Source organism: Linepithema humile, chromosome 1 (assembly GCF_040581485.1).
Source record: "Linepithema humile isolate Giens D197 chromosome 1, Lhum_UNIL_v1.0, whole genome shotgun sequence".
NCBI lineage: Eukaryota > Metazoa > Arthropoda > Insecta > Hymenoptera > Formicidae > Linepithema > Linepithema humile.
Genome location: NC_090128.1, coordinates 34,347,243 through 34,369,855, shown reverse-complemented (window position 1 = coordinate 34,369,855; position 22,613 = coordinate 34,347,243). Strand labels below are relative to the sequence as shown.

The 22,613-nt window shown below is 28.5% G+C and overlaps 5 protein-coding genes across 8 annotated transcripts; 1 reads left to right on the top strand and 4 right to left on the bottom strand.

Annotated features, from left to right (window-relative positions):
• Positions 1-525: 525 nt before the first annotated feature.
• Positions 526-3,703, bottom strand: LOC105674716 (zinc carboxypeptidase). The gene is made up of 6 exons (XM_012371223.2): positions 3,557-3,703; positions 2,262-2,807; positions 2,077-2,164; positions 1,647-1,846; positions 1,487-1,571; positions 526-1,286 (listed from the first exon to the last, which is right to left on the bottom strand). Exons 1-6 carry the CDS (start codon positions 3,695-3,697, stop codon positions 1,063-1,065), a joined length of 1,284 nt encoding a protein of 427 aa, XP_012226646.2. The 5' UTR covers positions 3,698-3,703; the 3' UTR covers positions 526-1,062.
• A 501-nt stretch (positions 3,704-4,204) lies between these two features.
• Positions 4,205-7,367, bottom strand: LOC137000048 (zinc carboxypeptidase A 1-like). The gene is made up of 5 exons (XM_067355648.1): positions 7,266-7,367; positions 6,718-6,865; positions 4,816-5,358; positions 4,631-4,718; positions 4,205-4,375 (listed from the first exon to the last, which is right to left on the bottom strand). Exons 2-5 carry the CDS (start codon positions 6,856-6,858, stop codon positions 4,242-4,244), a joined length of 906 nt encoding a protein of 301 aa, XP_067211749.1. The 5' UTR covers positions 6,859-6,865; positions 7,266-7,367; the 3' UTR covers positions 4,205-4,241.
• Positions 7,368-7,845: 478 nt separating this feature from the next.
• LOC137000015 (uncharacterized) lies at positions 7,846-12,318 on the bottom strand. 3 transcript variants are annotated; one of them, XM_067355525.1, is made up of 6 exons: positions 12,190-12,318; positions 11,853-11,976; positions 11,468-11,746; positions 10,831-10,911; positions 10,399-10,584; positions 9,842-9,983 (listed from the first exon to the last, which is right to left on the bottom strand). In XM_067355525.1, the coding sequence occupies exons 1-6, from the start codon at positions 12,210-12,212 to the stop codon at positions 9,909-9,911; spliced, it is 768 nt and encodes a 255-aa protein (XP_067211626.1). In that variant the 5' UTR covers positions 12,213-12,318; the 3' UTR covers positions 9,842-9,908. The 3 variants fall into 3 exon arrangements, with proteins under 3 accessions (XP_067211616.1, XP_067211621.1, XP_067211626.1); XM_067355515.1 differs by having other exon boundaries at positions 7,846-10,584; XM_067355520.1 differs by lacking the exon at positions 11,468-11,746 and having other exon boundaries at positions 7,846-10,584.
• Positions 12,319-12,582: 264 nt separating this feature from the next.
• On the top strand, positions 12,583-18,105 carry LOC105667679 (uncharacterized). 2 transcript variants are annotated; one of them, XM_067355586.1, is made up of 8 exons: positions 12,583-12,724; positions 13,238-13,436; positions 13,801-13,943; positions 14,111-14,375; positions 14,456-14,823; positions 15,592-15,817; positions 16,070-16,188; positions 16,630-18,105. In XM_067355586.1, the coding sequence occupies exons 2-7, from the start codon at positions 13,244-13,246 to the stop codon at positions 16,147-16,149; spliced, it is 1,275 nt and encodes a 424-aa protein (XP_067211687.1). In that variant the 5' UTR covers positions 12,583-12,724; positions 13,238-13,243; the 3' UTR covers positions 16,150-16,188; positions 16,630-18,105. The 2 variants fall into 2 exon arrangements, 1 of the variants encoding a protein (XP_067211687.1); XR_001099970.2 differs by lacking the exon at positions 14,111-14,375.
• Positions 18,106-19,482: 1,377 nt separating this feature from the next.
• On the bottom strand, positions 19,483-22,295 carry LOC105667677 (zinc carboxypeptidase). The gene is made up of 7 exons (XM_067355603.1): positions 22,149-22,295; positions 21,793-21,946; positions 21,032-21,547; positions 20,851-20,938; positions 20,504-20,706; positions 19,967-20,051; positions 19,483-19,760 (listed from the first exon to the last, which is right to left on the bottom strand). The coding sequence occupies exons 2-7, from the start codon at positions 21,937-21,939 to the stop codon at positions 19,558-19,560; spliced, it is 1,242 nt and encodes a 413-aa protein (XP_067211704.1). The 5' UTR covers positions 21,940-21,946; positions 22,149-22,295; the 3' UTR covers positions 19,483-19,557.
• Positions 22,296-22,613: the final 318 nt, after the last annotated feature.

Sequence of the window (22,613 nt, the reverse complement as noted above, 5' to 3'; positions counted from 1 at the left end):
ACAAGTAATAGCGCGTTGCGCGCGGCTAGACCACTATAAATCAAAATTACAAAAAATAAATTAAGATATCAAAATGTATCGTTAATTGTTTGTAAGACCAAATATCACTTAGTTTCACATGGCTGAACTTTCTTCAGGATATCTTCATGTTTATAATAAAAAATTATGTGTTAGATATAAAACATTAGCGGGACGTAAAACCCAGAAAATTTGTTTTTGTTGCACATTGCTATGTGTATTTTTTACCGAGTCATAACGCTTTAAAAACGCGTTCACCAATTTAGCATGAGCGCAGCAAGTGTATGCACGCATGGCTGTGTGACACGTGTGAACTATTATTACACTATTACGATACCACGCTACTATGGTCAGTAAGTCAGTTGATCAGTAGTGGTTATTTCGTCGCTACATGTGCTTCGCAATCAGCTGAGCGAAGATCATGCGATTGTCTTATGCCAACTTTGCTCTATATGGGATCTCTGGGAATATATAATTATCATGAGTCAATAACTTTGCATAGAAAAATTGCAGTAAATTGAAACAAGTTTTATTTTTAAAACTGATCTTTCAACATTCTTCTGATGAATCCAGAATCATTTATTTTGCACAACTTGTAAGAAATATTGTTAATTAATTACAAAAATAAAATTTACTCTTTTCATCTTTCCAGCTTCAACAACAGCTTTTCACAGCTGACGTAAAATAAATTACTTTTGTTAATTTAATACATTTATACTATCTTACTGATAAAAATAATAATACAATAAGAATAACAACAATTAAAAAATAATATTTCAAGAAATATTATTATTTTTTAATTTTCTAAAAAAAATTTCTTCGATATAATAAAAGAAAATCAACACATAACGCAATTAAAACTTAAATATCAAAATTATTACTTTGTCTCATTAATTATAAGATTAAGAAGTTTTAAAACTGTATTCTTATATTTTTATTTCGAATATTGTATCGTATTTGAATCAAGAAGTTAGAAACTTATTCTTATTCTAAAGTAAGAATATATCACTGATATTATTTTTAAGCAGTTCACAATATTGTACTTTATAATTTACCATCTTGCTTGGCTTGCTGTGCTCGATATTTCTGTTTTTTTATTTCATGAAGCATAGACATAATAGAATCCAAAGTCTCTTGTCCAGTCGGAATTATTTGATCAGGTGGCAGCAAGAAGCCGTAATAATCTTTATCACGCAACTCGTAGGAACAGACATACGGTTTTCGATACGTACCTTTTATGTAATCAATAGTGCTTCCGGTAACAAATTCTGGAAACAAATTTACAGTGCTAAAAAATATTTCAATTATTGTATTTATTTTAATTTATAATTAAATTTTAAAATTAATTTAATTTTTGCTAGAATTTATAATATTCTATAAAAAATTTAACTGTGACAAGTTATTGCAGTCAACTAAAAATTACTCAAAACAAACAAGAAAGAAATTAAAATTTTTTTAAAGCACTTACGAGTTCTCTCGGCGATATTTCCGATGAGATATTCAGTTCCATATTTCTGTTTGAGAGCTGCAACTGCCTTCATTCCGACAATATACTGTCACAGAAAACATATAAATTTATTTTTTCAATATTGTTTATGTATTATTTTGTTAATGACAAAGTTTCTTACCATTTCATTGTAATTATCAATATGAGCTGTTGTGTGGCCGTAAGGAAACAGTAAAAGTTGCGAAGAACCGTGAAATGAAATATATGTTTCAAATTTGTCCAACACACTTTCAAAATATTGTTTTAAAGCACGCGTCTCTGGTTCAGAGAACGGTGTAGGTCCGGCATACGTATTGGAGCACTTGGCGGATCGGTAAGAGCCTAGTACAAGAAATATTAAAAAAATAAATAATTGATTTATTAAATAAAAAGTAAAGATCAATTAACGGACAAGAAAACGTCTATTTGTAATTTTAGAATAAAAAAAATTAATTTTATTATAATTTTTAAATTCTTAAATTCTCCAAAGTTCTTTTAAAGCAATCTCGATATTTGTTGTCATTTTATTATAACTTATAATAATGTTTCGTATACAGAATACGTGCACTTACTGCTCCACTCATAGTCCCAATTTCTGTTAAGATCTGCACCAAAACAGAATGTATCATATTGCTTACGTGATTTCCTCCATAACCGATCCTAGAAATAAGTAGAAAAATTTAGTTTAATCTCAATTCATAAATTATTAATTGATGCTGCCTAATGTGTGTATGTGTGTATATAAAATAAGACGTACCGTAGTGTGCGAATAATTGTATCCATCGGGATTTACCAAAGGAACGATATACCAATCGTGACTGCCAGCCATCTCTCTAACATTCGGATCGTTGCTGGTCAACAATTGATGTAAAATATATATAACAGTCGCTGGCGAAATCCAATCATTGCCATGAATGCCACCTTCGAGGAAGACTCCAGGATTTTGACTTGTTAAGCTAAACGTGACTTTTAGACCGTAGATTTTATTGCCTTCGTATGTTTCACCAATCACAATATTTCTTACATTATCAACGTAATTCAAGCTTATAGAAGAAATATAGTCATAGATTTCTCCCAGAGTGGGGTATTTGGTGAAAGGAAATAATATATTTGAATTATATGGGGCATTTCTGAAATCTATTGAATGAGTTGTCCGATTTATTAGCTCTTGAACATCGTCTATGAGCAACTCATATGATAAATTCTCCCGTTTCAATAGCGGATGGAACTCGGATAACAGGTGAGGAGCGACCATAAGTTTTACTGGTCTTTTCATACTAATTGGCTCTTCCCAGAAAAAATACTGTAAAAGTTCAATTTTATGTAATGGCAATATCATTTTAAGACTATTAAAAAACTTATTAAGCGTTTAGTTTTTTTTCAAATTTTGCAACTTTGATTGACATATAATTTTGTGTAAATTTTTACTAACAAAAGTCAATTTTTATGATATTAATTTTTCTTAAGGTGATCCTGGAGTCTTGTTTTACCACCTTTTTTTGTGAAATCCTTTTTTTGACTGCGTGGAATGAAAAATTTTTGTCTTTAATTAACGTTTGTATGCTAATAGTATAGAAAACGATCGATTTAAAAAGATTTGTTATTCCACGCAGCAAAAAAAAATTTTACAAAAATAGAAGATAAAACAGGTCGGTACATGAAAAAGTTATTTAATATTGCTTTTATAGAATCATAAATTTTTTTGTGTAGTTAAAGTACACATGCTAATCGTTCGGCGGTTGATCAAATTAAAACCAAAAAAGAAAAAAAATTTAGAAATTTTACCGGATTGGGTTGATTAATAAAAATTGTTTTTTTTTTTTAATTTTTAATTTGACCAGCCGTCGAACAATTAACATGTATAATTAAATACAAAAAGATTTGTGAAGAATTTCTATGAAAGCAATAAAAAAATAACCTGATTTTACGATATCGATAAAATAAACGACTCCAGGGTCCCCTTAAGCAGAAGAAACAATCTCTATAATTTATTATTGTTATTTACTTATTTCCCTTATTATATTACTTATTTCTATCTATAAGATTACTCACTCCATGTTCTTCCATGTTGCGCAAAAAAATAAATTGATTTAACGAAAGCGGAATAATCTTAAAGACTTTATAATTCTCGTAAGTAGAGCTTGCAGCGACAGTCAAACTTATAATCGTACACAATACTATTATTCTCCACATGATGATTCTGTGGAAACACATTTTACATAATTATAAAGCATTGAATTAATTTTTTTGAATAACAATCCACTATTGTTATAATTATTTAAACATACAATACCGTTCTTATGAGATAATTTAATGCTAGTGCGATTTTGAAATATTGATGAATTGAATATTTAATTTTATAGTTTAATTGCGACTTTTGAAAACACTTAACTAAATTTTATCGAGAAAGGTACATTTGTAAACGATTTTGCTTTTTTCATTTGTCATATTTAAACATTGGCTACACACGATATAAAAATTAATGTATATTCAATGCATTATTATTAAAAAATGACACTAAGTGATCGAATAAAGTACAATTACATTTGAACTATTTATCTATTGGTTTAATTTCGAAAAATTACAATAATATATTACCTGTATTAATGCGTTGCAATGATGATTAGTTCTTTCTTCTTCTGTTGTCGAGGCTGGAATGTCCGTTGGCCGAGAGATGGGTTTGCTGTGAAGCAAGTACGTCAGATTCATAACAAACGATGTTTTAAAATGAGTGACTTTAGAATCTTAATCTTTTGACGTAAATATCAAATGTTATATACATGGTGTTTAATAATGTTTGACCAAACGCTCGTGTACAAGTAGAACGCGGTAAGCTGAAGAAAAAACTCTTTTTGCGTTTTGCAATCTTCGCTATAATAAATGAAATATTAATTATCAAGTATTAACAGATGATAGCGCGTTGCGCGCGGCTAGACCACAATAAATCAAAATTAAAAACAAAAAATTAAGATATCAATATGTATTTAAGAAATTAATCTTATTATAATTTTCGAATTCTCACATTCTCCAAAGCTCTCTTAAAGCAATATTTGATGAATCTCTATATTTTATGTCATTTCATTATAAATTATAATAATGTTTTGTTTACAGAATACATGCACTTACAGCCCCACATATAATCCCAATTCTTGTTAAGATCTGCACCAAAGCAAAACGTATCATACTGCTCACGTGATTTCTTCCACAACCGATCCTAGAAATGAATAGAAAAGTTTAGCTTAATTTCAATCCATAAATTATTAATTGATGCTGGGTAATGTGTGTATGTGTGTATATAAAATAAAACGTACCGTAGTGTGCGAATAATTGTATCCATCGGGATTTACCAAAGGAACAATATACCAATCGTGACTGCCAGCCATCTCTCTAACATTCGGATCGTTGCTGGTCAACAATTGATGTAAAATATATATAACAGTCGCTGGCGAAATCCAATCATTGCCATGAATGCCACCTTCGAGGAAAACTCCAGGATTTTGACTTGTTAAACTAAACGTGACTTTCAAACCGAAGATTTTATTGCCTTCGTATGTATCACCAATCACGATCTGTCTTACATTATCAATATAATTCAAGCTTATATAAGAAATATAGTCATAAATTTCTTTCAGAGTGGGGTATTTGGTGAAAGGAAATAATATATTTGAATTATACGCGGCATTTCTAAAATCTGATTGAGTTGTCCGATTTATTAGCTCTTGAACATTGTCGATGAGCAACTCATAAGATAAATTCTGCTCTTTTAATAGCCGATAGAACTCGGGTAACTGGTGAGGAGCGACTATAAGTTTTACTGGTCTTTTCATACTAATTGGCTCTTCCCAGAAAAGATACTGTAAAAGTTTAATTTTATGTAATGGCAATTTTATTTTAAGAGGATGCTGGAGTGCCTGACGAACTCCGACGCGAAAGCGCCATCATTTCGATGGAACTAAAAATTAGAGTGATATTATCGGCATAAGTCATAATCTAAGTATGAATGTATTGTGTATGCGTATGTGTGGTGCGTGTATATATTTGCATATTATTGTATAGCGCCTCTCTGATATTATCTTGGAACTAATCTTCTGTTATTTTTTCATCTGTTATACCGATATTGGACGCACACGTATGTAAAAATAGTCGGACAAGAATATTTTTTACATTAGACTTTTCAGTCCAATTTTAATGGTTCCATAACATTCTATTCTGCAGTCCGCAATTCGGGCTGCTCTTATTCAGCGTCTTAAAACTGTTAAACTTTTATAAAAAACGAAAATAGATAGCTCTATACAATATGTTATCCTAAGAGCAGAATAGAAATTAATGAATAGAAACAAATTTTGTTATTAATTCTTTTTTTTCCAAATAAAGTCGAGCAGCCCGAATTCCGTTTTTGTGTACACTTTACTCCTGCAAAAGGATTTACAATTCTATGCAACCAATAAAAAGATATTCTTGTTCGAAAAAATATAATGTCCGGCCGGTAACTCCAGCATCCCCTTAAGACTATTATGAAACTTATTAAACGTATAGTTTTTTTTCAGGTTTTGCAAACTTTGATTTACATATAATTTTGTGTAAATTTTTACTAACAAAAGTCAATTTTTATGATATTAAATTTTTTTAAGTAGATCCTGGAGTCCTGTTTTACCACCTTTCTTTTGTGAAATGCTTTTTTTGGCTGCGCGGAATAAAAAATTCTTTTTTTTAATTAAAATTTGTATGCTAATAGTATAGAAAACGATCGATTTGAAAGGATTTGTTATTTTACGCAGCAAAAAAAAATTTTACGAAAATAGAAGGTAAAACAGGTCGGTACATGAAAAAGTTATTTAATATTGCTTTTATAGAATTATAAATCTTTTTGTGTAGTTAAAGTACACATGCAAATTGTTTAGCGGCTAGTCAAATTAAAACCAAAAAAGTAAAAAAGTTTAGAAATTTTACCGACATACGTTAATTTATAAAAATTGTTTTTTTTTTATTTTTTATTTGACCAGCCGTCGAACAATTAGCATGTATAATTAAATACAAAAGGATTTGTGAAGAATTTCTATAAAAGCAATAAAAAAATAATTTGGTTTTACGATATCGGTAAGATAAACGACTCCAGGATTCTTAAGCAGAACAAACAATCTCTATAGTTCACTTGTTATTCACTCTTATTTTACTTATTATATTACTTATTTTTATCTATAAGATTTACTCACTCCATGTTCTTTCATGTTGCGCAATAAGTTAAATTGATCTGACCAAAGCGGAATCATCTTAAAGACTTTATAATTCTCATAAGTAGATCTTGCAGCGACAGTCAAATTTATAATCGTACACAATACTATTATTCTCCGCATGATGATTCTGTAGAAACACATTTTACATAATTATAAAGCATTGAATTAATTTGTTTTGAATAACAATTTACTATTGTTATAGTTGTTTAAACATACAGTACCGTTTTTGCGAAATAATTTAATGCTAGTGTGCTTTTAAAAATTGATGAATTTAATATTTAATTTTATAGTTTAATTGTGACTTTTAAAAACACTTAACTAAGTTTTATCGAGAAAGGTACATTTTTATAAACAATTTTACTTTTTTCAATTGTCATATTTAAACATTGGCTACACACGATACAAAAATTAACGTATATCCAATGCATTATTATTAAAAAATGACACTGAGTGATCGAATAAAGTGCAATTACATTTGAACTATTTATCTATTGGTCTAATTTCGAAAAATTACAATAATATATTACCTATATTTATGCGTTGCAATGATGATTAGTTCTTCCTTCTTCTGTTGTCGAGGCTGGAATGTCCGTTGGCCGAGAGATGGATTTGCTATCAAGCAAGTATGTCAGACTCATAACAAACGATGTTTTGAAATGAGTGAATTTAGAATTTAAATTTTATAACGTACATATGAAATTTTATGTATACTGAAACTCACTTTTTAACGATTTCATGTAGCATGCTATAAGTAAACATTTATTAGTTTCTTTTCTCAATATTAATTATATTTTATTTATTTATTTTTTGTCAGTAATCGAAATGTTAGCAATTTTGACAAATTGACAGCAAATTTAATTAAATTTAAATAATTTGTCAACCCTACTGAAAAAAATCACGTGATAAAATCAAGTGATAAAATTACATAACAAAATCACGTAATTAATGACTAAGTAAATCACGTAATGAAATGTTCCAAATCAGTACATGATTTTTGAAAATTACATGGTTTGAAAAATCACGTAATGTTAGAAAATCATGTGATTTTATAGCAATCATATTTTAAAGAGCTGAATGATAGAAATAGAAAAACGAAAAAATATACAATTTTGATTTAGATATGTTTATTAATTTTGCATGTAGTAATGGAATTACATTATGTAGTCTCGATAAATGTAGCAATAAAATTACATTGTGATATCTTAATTATATGAAAACATTTTTTTTTAATAAAACATTTTGCATATAAAAACTAAAAACATACAAAAAATTCAGGCGTTTAAGCCAGAATTGCGTGTATTCTCTATTGAAAATACCCGTTAAATTGTTTAATTGCATAATTAATAACGTTATTTTCAAGAGTTTTCATCAGTTTTCATCAGTTAAATCGCATAACGAAATCATGTAATTTTATCACGAAGAATTTAGAAACATTTTATTAAATAACAAAAAGGCCTCCAAACATGTAATCTGTTACTTAAATTATCGCCATTTGTTTATAACATCATAATTCTCATTTATACGTAAAAAACGATTAATAAAAATACAGATTCGGCACTGGACATATATACATCATGTTATCTATATTCATAAAAACGCAAACTCTTTCAATGCTGTTAGTGTCTTTTATTATTAAATTATCAGAAATATTTACAACTTTTTTCAATGGTAAAGAATTGTTATTAAAAATATCTTCTTTAATCACTAAATGACAGATAGTGTACTCTTTCCTTGTTGGAATATCGATAATAAATTCTATAATGCGAATAAAATCTCCTTCTGTTGTTACAGCATACGAATTATCTGATCGAATCATATTTCTTCTTGATGATGTGTACAAACATCGTTCTTTTACCATTTTACGATATGTTCGACTTTCATCTGATAATTCAAGTTCTTCTTTCCACATTAAACTAGTTTTATAATGTGGTCCAAAGTATCTTGCATGCGATAATTTACATGTTTGTTTTGCGTTTTTTTTGTCCAGATAAGAAATAAAACTACTTACATTTGAAAACGCTTTCAAAGCAATATGTTTCTTTAAAATCAATTCACTTTGACTCATTGCTATCGATCTGCAAATTTGATGTACAACGCCCTTAGCACCATGCACTTTTCGAACTATTTGACCATTTCCATTTTCAAAACAATAGCCAGAATGAGCCCAAAGTGGGCCCCAATCTGCTACACTTTGTGCCAAATGCAATAGTTGATGGATGTTGTACGTCATAGCAGCTTTGAAATAATAGTGTTCGGTGTAATCAACAAATTTTGTTAATAAAGTATGAGCATGATTGACTTCGTTACGTGTAATACTTTTCTTTAATAAAATATGGAATGCTTCTACTAGAAGTGACCAATGCTTTATCCATATTTCTCTAAATGTGGAAAACATAGTAAAATCGGTAAACTATAGTAAAGAATCCAATTCTCCCACTCTCTTGCTTTCCAATATTTTCTATCTCGTATGGAACGAGATAAACGAACAATTTGATTGGGAGCTTTTATTGTTAATAACAAGTTGTCAATTTTATTAATATCATTATTGGATAAAGAATATGGCAAGTTGTTTGATTCGATCCAATACCCTACAAATTGTTCCGCTATTCCCAAACAAAGACAATGCATACTATCTGGTACAAAACCAGATATAATGTTAAAACCTTGCAAATTAATTAAACATGAAGGATTTTTTACACCATAAACGGGTTTTCGGGATGTAAGACTCAGTCGCATGTGCTCGATTGTTTCATTTTCAGTTCTTTTAGGCGGTACTTCATTCATTAAAGTATATTTTACACTTCCACCTCTCTTGTAAACAACATAATATCCTGGATGTAAGCACCAACTGCATCCGAAATAGCCATTATACTGAACTATACCCTGCATCGGTGCACGAGCAACAGAGTCTACGCAGCAACATAAGGTGAATACTTTAATAATACGTACTTCATTTGCAATAGTACATCGTACACCATTATTTGACAATTTGTTCATGTGAACAACGTACGGTTTTAAAAAAATATTCATATTTGGTTTATCTTTACCAAACCATATGCCGCACACTATAGGTCTAGAAGTTCTTACATCCAAAGGCAATTCATTTATAATCATTTGAATCGGCCAAATAGAAAATCTAGAACTTTCGAAAATTGGGGATCCATCACTGTTCATTGTAGTTGTAGCAAAATTAAGTTTATCATGTATTGACAATGAGTCAACAAATTCTTTGTATAATATTCCATCTGTAATGTCATCGAATTTTTCATTATTTCGCACTTTTTCGCGCACTACATAATCATAATATTTTTGATTATCTTGAATTAAATTTGCAATTTCGTTATTTACATTAATAATAGCAAAAAAGTCATTATATGTTGTATCTTTTAATGCAATTACAGTATCGCATGTTTGACATTCAACGCGATGATCTTTGCGATCAAACATTGCTACATATTTTTTGCAATTTGGACAAACTGCATGATATTCTATGACTGTTTCTGGATTGAACATTTGATCAACAAGATAGCGCGTACTAGGTAATAAAGAAAAATTAAAAAAACAATTTAACATTTTAAAAAGATCAGCTAATGCACTTTGTGATAAACAATACGTAAGCCCATACTTCAAAACTGCAAGTAAAATTTCAGCTTTACTTACAACTACTTGAGCATTAATAGTCTCATTATTATCTTCATTTTGCATCATTTCTGTTAATCTACTAAAACCAATATTTTCACTATTGATATCTTCAGAGTTGACTTCTTCGTGAATATCTTCGTTATCGCTATCATCTTCATCGCTACATTGAAATAATTCTTCATGTGCATCGTAATACCATGAATCCTGTGGATATAAATGATGTTCATTATAGAGTTTTAAAAAATGATTTATAAAAATACTTGTAATTTTTAAAATTTTTGAGAGAGAAAATACAGAATTAGAATAATATCTTATACATATTAATAAATTAACTTTACTTTTCTTAAAGATCAGACGGATATATAAAAAAATAAAAAAGAAATTGATGTGTTATTGATGTAAATTACATACATATTGTGAATTATATGAAATTAAAAAATATAATCTTACACGAAAATTTTCATTCTCAGAATCTGATAAGCCATACAGTTCATTCGTGTCATTTATTGAAATCTGAGATACATCTACCATCTGCAAAAAATAAATTTTATATTTTTAAAAATGTACTAAATTAATCCTTAACACTTAGAGGTACAAAGTTTTTAATGCATAGTCTTGTATCAATGAATAAAAAACTTATAATTAAAAAAAACCTATAAAATATTATATTTAGAATAATAAGAATTTTGTTTAATGTCTTTTATACACAAAAGTGAAGCTAATTAAATTGAATAAAACTTTTCTGAAAAATCTTTTTTATGCATATCAAGTATTTATAAAGATTCAAAATAAAAAAGTATAGAAATACAATGTGTGAAATACAAATTGTAGAAATACAATTAAATATTGATGTCTGCCTCTGCATACTACTTAAAAAAATGCAAATATCTGTTAATAAATGAATGCTAAGTGCGTTTTTTATAAGAATTTATAATTTTGTAGGCTGAGTTCCACTTGGTGATCGCAACGCTCGTGAACATTATCTATCTTTCTTTAACTTTCGATGAAAAACAAAGATAAAATGATTCCACAAGCGTTGCGATCGCCAAGTGGAACGTACCTTTAGTATAAAGTATTGTACACTAACTTGCTCTAATGCTGACAATGATTGTTGATCGTTATTTTGCTCAATAAATGGATCTTCATGTGTTGATAAAGATTCATGATAATTATGTTGTACGAGTTCCATGTGCTGGTCTTGTACTAAATGCAATGATAAGTCAGAACTAATTGTAAGTTGCTCATTGTTTCTAATATTTGCTAACAATGCTTCATTGGAGAATGATAGGCAAATACTATTATGTTGACTTGTGTTATCAGAATCTGTATTGTCGCTATCACTGGATGATTGACGATTACAGTATTCCTAAATGAAAGCAATAAAATAATATAATTATGATGCAAAATGTTTTTATATTCTACACTACAAGAATAGCCATTTAAATATTTTTAGAAATCTGTATAATACTTACTCGCCATTGAGCATCTTCGACACTGTTATCACTGCTTTCATCACTTGATTCACATTCTATATTTCTCCTGTATTGACTCGTTCTTGGCACTTTTAGAAATTTTTTTTCGAGGTAATTATGATACCTCCGCATTATATGTTATTAATATTTATATAATTATAATAAGAAGAGAAGAAGAACAAAAACAAAATACACATGAACGGTCATGAACGAGAATGACGACTTTTTGTCGTTAAAACGGGAAACACAATGCAAGAGAATAGCGATAGCGACAGAAATAGCACAGACTATAAGGCGATAGACACAGAATTCTCGACGAAAATTTCATCGCTATTACCTGTTCCGTATTTCTATTCGCATTGCATCGATATATGCATTCACAAATGTGGATTTTTTTGTTCTTATTGTTATGTTTATAGATTAATTTTATTGCTATCGCTATTCTCTTGCATTTTGTAAAACCCGTATCAGACGACGTATTAAAGATTGAGATTAAAGATTGAAGATTGAAATTTGACGTATCAGAATAAAGAACTTTTAGTTTCTTTTGTTTCAATTGGTCAAATTTCAATCTTTAATCTTCAATCTTCAATACGTTGTCTGATACGCGCTTAAGGGTCTTAAAGGTTATAACGCGCAAATTCCGTGTAACAATGAACATAGACATAACTGATGTAGAGTCTGTGATCGAGTCCTGAGAATCAACCATTGACGGCATTTCAGCAATTCGCAACACGTTTGTTTCTGAGATCACTGTTTCCTACCGAAAAATTCTCGTTCAACAGTAACGAGTCTTATCAGAGACAGTGAACGATAAATAATGAACAAAATCAATCGTGTTTTTTTTATTGGATTGCAGAAGCACACATGAGGTAAGTAATAAACATTTTTTATAAAATTTTTGTTCTCAGTCTACTTGAATAGTGAGAAGAGTGATTCATTTGATTTAGCAAAATGTGTTGCTAAAAAAATAATTATAGAGCAAATTAAAATATAAATTCTTTTTTTTGTATTTTTTTTAGATTACATAACCATTAAAATGATGTTCTCAAAATAGTTCAGACAGCACCCATATCCAAAATACACTCAAAGAAAATATCCAGAAGATATCCTATCATCCCAAAAACATTTTCTAGACGTTTTTTTGGTATGCTGTGCGATTTCATGAGAGATGTTATCATTTATCTCTATTCAAAATAGTTTATGATTATTTTTTATATACATTGTAAGAAACATTTAATTTTGTTTTTATTTATGATTTAAAAATGAATTCAATATTAATCATAATATAAATATGTAATACTATATCATTTGAATCATTTTCTTATGATAGTTAAAAATGTTTTTCAAGTTTTGAAAATGTAATTAAAAAATATTTTTTATAGGGTATTATGGATTCACAAATTAAATTTGCTAGTGTACGTTATTTCAATGATGAGAGCAAAAAAATCCACATTATTTCTATTGACAAAATAAAAGATTTTACAGTTCTGGATAAGTATGAAGATCCATATTTTGTAAAAAGACTGAATACTATAACCAATGAAGAAAGTTTGATCGCAGCTCAAATTATGGAAGTAGGAAGTATGTACAAAATTTATTCTTATAATAACTTTTAATTTTAAGTGAAAAGTTAATACTTTTCTTTTTTTCTTCAAATCTTTTGCGGTATTCTTTGTTTTCTTTTAAAACTTTTTTCTACAAACTGATTTTTTTCATTTTTTTTAAATTTTGTTTGTTATACTCCATTCTAGCTTGGTATTATGTATGTGTTATGTAAAAAGATTCTGTAATTTATTTTTTTGTAGCTTTGATATTACTTTCTCTTATAACAATAATTGTATTATTCATTCTAATCTTTTATACTGAATACATCTAATAAGTATTTCTTCTTTTCAGCAAATAATGTGATTTTATTACGTTTTTACTAATGTGTAATTCTTTGCAGCTAATGAAGAGGACTTGAAACATAACAAACAACGTTATGTCTTTAAAAAAATGCGCTACAGTGATGCCGTACAAAAAATATTAGATAAAAAAGAAATATTAGAAAAAGAAAATCCAGAGCCTAACGAAACTCAAAAAGAAACGGTAATATTTCAATCACGTATTGTTATAAATTTTTACAAACATTTAATTGTTTATTTTAATTATAACTATTATTTTAATTATAGCTAGTATACTATTATTTTTATTTTATTTATATAATGTACATATTTTATGATGTTCAAAATTCTTAAAAATTATGAATTTTTAAGGAGTTTGATAATGAAAGAACATCGAAAGAAGGTGATGAAAATATAATCAAAGAGAAGTTGAAAGCTTCAAATCGTGACGATATAATATTTGAAAGGAACCGTGAAAAACTTTTTGATATTCCAATTGCTCTAGAAAAGAAAATTCAGTCTTTACAAGATGAAAACAAAAAATTACAATTAGAAAACAATAATTTGAAAAATGATATATTCTTTTTGAAAGAGAAACTTCATTCATTGAAAACAAAAAAACAATTATTTCCTGAAGGTAAAAAACATTAATTTTGAAAAAAAATTGTTTTTTTATTTACATAATTTTTATCAATGTTTGGCAATGTAATTATACAGAAATAAAGCGTCCGGCATCACCCAGCATAACCAGTACTCCAAAGAAGATGAGAAGTGAAACAGTTAATGTTCCCTTACAAGATGCTGTTTTCAGTGAACCTAGTACTTCTCAACTAAGGAGTGAGCAATCTTTATTGCAAGATGACTTTTGTATTAAAGTTTTAGCAAAAAACAATAAAACAACTCAAAAAGCAAAGAGTAATAAAAAAAAACAAAGAAAGAAAGCAAAAAAAATAAAAAGTCAAAGAAAGATAAAAGAAAAAAATAAGAATAAAGGAAGTGACCTGGATTACGATTCTGATCAATATATTGGATTAACAGATAAAGAGAATATGACTACTTGGAACGACGAAGTAAGCGGAACAACTGTAAGTTTAGATGTAAAAAATGTTGTTTAAATTAAATTAAATTTAAGAGCTCCACAGGATGCGGAAACATTTGCCGCGCAGCAAAAAGCATCGTAATAGCCAATCAATTTACAACTCTTCCATAAGAGTGATCTTGATTCCAGCGTCGTTTTTTGTCGCACGGCAAGTGGTTCCGCGTCCTGTGAGCAGGAACTCTAAAGGCCGTATTAGATTACGCATTGAAAATTTAGATTAAAGATTGAAGATTGGGAATTTGATCAATCGGGAAGAAGCAAACAAATATTGCTTCTTCCTGATTAGTCCCAATCTTCAATCTTTAATCTTAATCTTCAATCCGCAATCTGATACGGGCTAAAGGCATTTTTAATGTATTCGCGAGAATGTAGCGATGTGTGCTTTCCGCACTTATAAACTCAATATTTTTATCTTGTCACGCACATCCTCGTAACGTATTTTTTGTTTTACTACGTAACTAGTTTTTGTTTTACGTTTTTGTACGTCGTTTTGATAAAAACAATAATTCTTTTGGAACTTATTTTTTTATTTTGGGAACTTAAAATTTAAGAAATATATAATGTGTGTTATTAATTAATAATATTATTAAAGAAGATTAATTAAAATTTAAGTATTTAAGAAACATACAACTTAAATATAACTTGAAAATTATTAAAATTATTTTAAATCTGTATTTATAAGTTAATTCAATAACGATAATTATTAGAATAATTTCTAAAACAATAACAAAAATTTTAATTCCTTTTTTTTTAGATTAAAATGATGCACTTGAGGTACGGTATCTCAATACCGTATATAACATGGAAAGAAATAAAGAAGTTGAAAAGACCTTCTTTATTTGTTAGACAATTGAGCCGAGCACTTTGGGGAGTGCACAAATTGATGAATAGAGCTGTGTTGTTGGAAAGAAGTAAAAATAGATTGCCCAACCGATCCCCAAGAAAGCCACTAACACCGGTAAAAAAAGCTGTTTTAAAAAGTATGTATAACAGAAAAAATAATCACTTTGTAAAGAATTAGTTATTATTGGATTATTTTATTAATATCACTATTAAAGCTAAATCATTATAATACAGGTCGAAAAAACGTCTAATAGACATCTAATAGACATTTATTTGGCTTAATAGTGCTATTAATAACATTATCCAATAATAAAGTTAGGATTTCACACACTCGCATTTTTAATGTACTCCGTCAAAATGAGCGTAATATAAAAACTTATTTCATCTAGAATGCTATTCAGCTTTTATCGAAATGCACCACAAGAAAGAAAAAAAACAACTGATAAATAAATGGAGACGTTACTCTTGAGCATCTACATAAATTTTCTTATTGAAACAGAAATAAAAGGTAAATATTATTTTAACAACGTCAAGACAAATAATTTTTATCTGTTAAAAGGTAATCTTTTTTTGTTTTTCTTTAATGAAAAATTTGTAAAGGCAATTAATATAATGAAATTAACCCTTAAAGCATAGTAGTTTTTTCTAATAATAAGTAATAGATTTTTTTCTTTACTTTGTTCACTTAAAAAAAGTAATAAAATTGTGTTTACATGTAAAATATAGGACATTGAATTAAATAAAAAATTTTTTATATTTTAAACATTTTTTAGCATAGATGATTATAACAAATAAATAAACATTCTAGATTTTAGAGGAGAATCTTAGATCAAAACACCTTTCAGCAAATAAACACCAAACAATCAGAAAACAATATACTTCAAAAGTACTTAGTATTTAAAAAATAAAAAAATGTCTTAATAATAACAATGTTAAAAATGTTTTGCAGAAGAAAAACAAAGAAAAAGTATTTGCACATCATCCAACTCATCAGCGTCATCAAGTTCTTCACACAATAGCAATGATTCAAGTTCCAATGAATCATCATCAGATGATGACTAAAATAAGCTTATAATGATATATTAATCACGTTTTTATTTATAACATGTTATAAACAAATGGCGATAATTTAAGTGATACATTACATGTTATTTTTGAGACTTTCGTTATATAATAAAATGTTTCTAAACTCTTTGTGATGAAATTACATGATTTCGTTATGCGATTTAACTGGTCAAAAAAATCGAAAATAACATGTAATTAATTATGTGATTCAACATACAATTTAACGAAAATTGTTTACCAAAGAATGCACGCAATTCTGGCTTAAACGCTAGTCTGAATTTTTTATATATGTTTTTTTGGTTTCACAATTGTTTTTAATATTTTTATGTGCAAAATGTTTTATTATAAAAGAAATGTTTTTATATAATTAAGATTTTGAACTAGTCAATAAGTAATTCATACTTTCATAATGTAATTTTATTACTACATTTATCGAGACTACATAATGCGTTTTCAAATGTAAGTAGTTTTATTTCTTATCTGGACAAAAAAAACGCAAAACAAACATGTAAATTATCGCATGCAAGATACTTTGGACCACATTATAAAACTAGTTTAATGTGGAAAGAAGAACTTGAATTATCAGATGAAAGTCGAACATATCGTAAAATGGTAAAAGAACGATGTTTGTACACATCATCAAGAAGAAATATGATTCGATCAGATAATTCGTATGCTGTAACAACAGAAGGAGATTTTATTCGCATTATAGAATTTATTATCGATATTCCAACAAGGAAAGAGTACACTATCTGTCATTTAGTGATTAAAGAAGATATTTTTAATAACAATTCTTTACCATTGAAAAAAGTTGTAAATATTTCTGATAATTTAATAATAAAAGACACTAACAGCATTGAAAGAGTTTGCGTTTTTATGAATATAGATAACATGATGTATATATGTCCAGTGCCGAATCTGTATTTTTATTAATCGTTTTTTACGTATAAATGAGAATTATGATGTTATAAACAAATGGCGATAATTTAAGTAACAGATTACATGTTTGGAGGCCTTTTTGTTATTTAATAAAATGTTTCTAAATTCTTCGTGATAAAATTACATGATTTCGTTATGCGATTTAACTGATGAAAACTGATGAAAACTCTTGAAAATAACGTTATTAATTATGCAATTAAACAATTTAACGGGTATTTTCAATAGAGAATACACGCAATTCTGGCTTAAACGCCTGAATTTTTTGTATGTTTTTAGTTTTTATATGCAAAATGTTTTATTAAAAAAAAATGTTTTCATATAATTAAGATATCACAATGTAATTTTATTGCTACATTTATCGAGACTACATAATGTAATTCCATTACTACATGCAAAATTAATAAACATATCTAAATCAAAATTGTATATTTTTTCGTTTTTCTATTTCTATCATTCAGCTCTTTAAAATATGATTGCTATAAAATCACATGATTTTCTAACATTACGTGATTTTTCAAACCATGTAATTTTCAAAAATCATGTACTGATTTGGAACATTTCATTACGTGATTTACTTAGTCATTAATTACGTGATTTTGTTATGTAATTTTATCACTTGATTTTATCACGTGATTTTTTTCAGTAGGGAATATTGCTAACATTTAGCTATTCAAGTATTATCCTTATGTATACGTATATACAATATTATCTCTGTTAGAATCGAATAATTATCTAACCAATAATTATCGATAGAAATAATGTAAGTTAATAATAGTTTAAAATAAAAACCAAAACGTTTTCTAAGTGAATAAATTAAAAAATTTAATTTAATTTATTTGCGATGACCATTTTGAAGTGGCATATGTAGCTCTTTTTTTGTTTAATATACATATATTGCTATTCTTATATAAAAGTAAAACTCATTAATTCCATTCTCTTATTGTAAATGTATATGTTGATTATTTATCAAGTGACTGATAGCGTCGCTTTTAATTGCATTATTGCACTCAAAAAAAGCTGCGCGAGTAAATAAATGAATTGTATAAAATCCACAGAAGTAAATATGTATGCATTTATTCGGAATTTCTTTTTATTTCGGTTTATATCAAGTTTAGCAAAAAGAATTTAAAACTATCAATAATAAAAGAAAGACAATGAAAACTAATGGTGCATGTTATCGCATGAAAACATATATTTCTTACAAAGTACAAATAAACAAACGTTTCGGCCTGTATATCAGGCCATCCTCAGTGTAACGCAAATTCTAAACGCAAACTTAAAAACTAATCGTAAAAATTTGTTGAATTGTTTCGTTAATTAAGATAAAAAACTTTTTCCCGTAATTGTTCATGTTTTATTAGAATTTAAAACATTGTTTTTAATCAAAAATTCAAATATTAAAATTTATTATTATTAATAAATTATAAAACAAGTTACTAATACACAATTTATTCTTATTTTCAAATTATTTCAAATATATTCTTGATGATTTTTATAAGCAACATAACATGATACTGCGTAAAATTTTTTGACAATTCAGTTTATTCACATTCACAATTCTTTAATTTTCTAAATCTTCTACAATTTTTAGTATTTTAAAATAAAGAAATAAATAAATTGAATTAATTCTGGCAAAATGTCAAATAATATATCTAATATTATAAGCAGAAGTTTTATCAGGGGTAGTTACATTTGAATGATCTCACTAACAATAATAAAAGCATAGGAAGTCCGATACATTAAATGCATAATTTAAACTCAAAATACTAAAATTTATTGACATCAATGGATTACCAAATAAAATAAGGAATTGGAAATTTATTAAATAAGAATACATTATCGATAACAATATTTACAATTGATTAAGTCAGCTTTAAATATTTTTCGGATATCCACGTGCTTTTGCCTCTTTAAACAAAGCTACGAGAGAATCCATAGTTTCTTCACCAGTCGGAATAATCTGGTCGGGAGGCAGCAAGAAACCGTAACGACCCCGATCGCGTAATTCGTATGTGTAGGAGATTGGTTTACGAAGAACGCCTTTGACGTAATCTACAGTACTTCCAGTAGCAATATCTAGAAGTAATTTAAAATATTAGAAGAGTTATGTCTTGCAATTATGTTTATTTTAAATTCCAACCATTAAATAAAATTATATTATAACTTAAAATAGAAATAAAAAAAAATCTTTAATTCTGAGAATGATTATAAAATGTTTAATTATGACTGATAAGATAATACGATAAGTAAAATATGTTGAGATATCTGTATATAATACTTACAAATCGTCTCGGCAATATTTCCAGTCACATATTCAGTTCCGTATCTCTTTTTGAGAGCTGCAATTGATTTCGAACCGATAGCCAACTGAAATCGCAAAGATTACAGAAGATCTTGTTACAAAAGCATTCATCATGTTTTATCATTGTGATTAATTTAAGTTATTAACACTTGTATAATGCTTAAACTTGACAAGACCATGATAATTAAATTTGAAAGTGGATTAATAAGAAAAGATTTTAAACTACAAGAATGCATTGCATGAGATTTAAATTGTCAAGGAAATCAAATCGACATATAATTAACCCGTCTCGTTGATATATCTATAGAAAAAATTAATATTTCGCTTTTAATATGCAGTCAATCGCTTTCATATTTAGTTTTGTAATTTGAATAATAATTTATATTATTTTATTAAAAATATAATGACGATGGTACACAAATGCAATAATTGTTACATCAATCTAAAAATTATTATGTTTTTATCCAAAGTTAAAAAAAATAATATTATTTCTAATTCTAATATTAAAATTTCTTACCAATTCATCGTGATTCTCAAGATGTTCCCTTGTGTGGCCGTAAGGAAACATCAAAAGCTGCGAATAACTGTGGAACGAGATGTACGCGTAGAATTTGTCGGAAATAGATTTGATATATTCAGACAAGCTCTTTGTCTCTATATCTGAGAACGGTGCACTTCCAGCATAAGTTTCATCGCATGGGTTGCTGCTGGCACCTCCAGCTACGAATGTCGAAATACAATGATGTTAATAAACGTCGAGCCAATTTTATTTTATGAGTTCTCTAAAATTCTTAAAAAATAATCTAAATTCTCATTTCTGTTGTAAGTCATTACAATTTTTTTTATAGAATATGAATAACTTACTTCTCCATCTGTAGTCCCAGTTCCTGTTGGGATCGCTGCCGTAGCAGAGAACACTGTAAGGCTTACGTGTCTTCCTCCATAATCGATTCTGAAAAAAGTCGAAGAAACCGATTGATTTGCATCACAATTGAAATATTTGTGTTTAATGCTATGAGATATCACAAAACGGCGCTTATCTTACCTTGGTGTGAGTATACACGTATCCGTCGGGATTGAACGAGGGGAAGATGTACCAGTCGTGGCTCTCGGCCAGAGCTCTCACGTCCGCGTCTTTGCTAGTCAGCAGTTGTTCCAGAATGAACATGACGGTTGCGGGCGAGATCCATTCCCTAGCGTGAATACCACCCTCGACGAAGATTCCCGGATTGTTTGCCTTAAAGGAGACCTTGACGCCTTTGATCTGACGTCCCTCATACGTTTTGCCACCCACGACAACCTGCACTTTGTTGGGATGTTCAGCGGCCAGCTCGTCCAGTCGTTTGTAAATTACGTCAAGAGTGTGGTAGCTGGTAAAATCGAACGTCCTCGATCGGCTGAGGGATGTCGTTTCTTCAATTAATTCCTGAACGTCATCGATGCAGATCTGATAGGGTATATTGACCTGAGCCATTGCATCGTAAAATTCTGGCAGTTTGTGCGGAGCGACCATGAGATCCGCCTGTTTATTCACGTAACTCGGTGCTTCCCAGAAGGAGAACTATAAAACAACAATTGTACACTTAATTAAAATTTCATTTTAAAGCTACTTAAAGATTATTCATTTCTTTAGGCTTATCCTTAATGTTTGTTAATAAATAATTTTGTAATTTATAAAAATAATTTTGTGCAAATCTCAATTGATAAGATTAATATATTTAATTATAATTTTTTTTTTTTCAAAGAAAGAATCGTGAACTCAATATTATTTGATACTTGTGTGTTTGCATTTCAAAATGTACTCACTCCATCGGAAACCTCTTGGAACTCGCGCAGTATTTCAACTTGAGCCTCTGTGGTTGGAATAATCCTGAAGACCTTGTAATTCTTAAAGGTAGCCTTCTGGGCCGCTGCCAGGCCCACAATCGTACACAGCACTATTATCTTCCACATGATGACTCTATGCAAACATATTTCCCATATTTTTAAGACATAAACTTCATGTTTAATTAATTTTTAACTATTTTATTAATTATTAACCGCGAAGATTATTTTTAGTTGTAACGCGTGACACTAACACATAACACTATTAACAACCTAATTGTTATCAATATTTAATTTGTGTACTTTAATTCCAAAATCATCTAATTCGAGAAGCTTACCTTTTGCAAGACAGGAGGATTTACGATTGTTGCTACTGTTTCGTTCATTATATTTAAACACTAGGTGCACACGGCACCAATGATCGATTCAGAACATTATTTCAGAAAAATCATATCCATCAATCAAACAGTGATCACGTTGGGTTTTACCAATCATCTATCGGATTAGCTTCGTAAGAAAGCTTCATCTTATCGCGCTTATCCTGTGCCACGCGTTCAGTGAGTATCAAGGTAACATTTCACAATTAGTCGTCTCATATGCCTTTATTAAATGTTTAATATTATATACATTTATAAATTTTTATTTAATTTAGGCTTAAATCCAATTCTTGCATATTATAGATATTAGAAAAGCTTATTTTTTTATTTATAAAATAATATTAGTATTGAAATATTACATTTAAATACATATTTACGGAAAACAGCAATATTTTTTTGCTATTGTATGAAAATAATGTATAAACT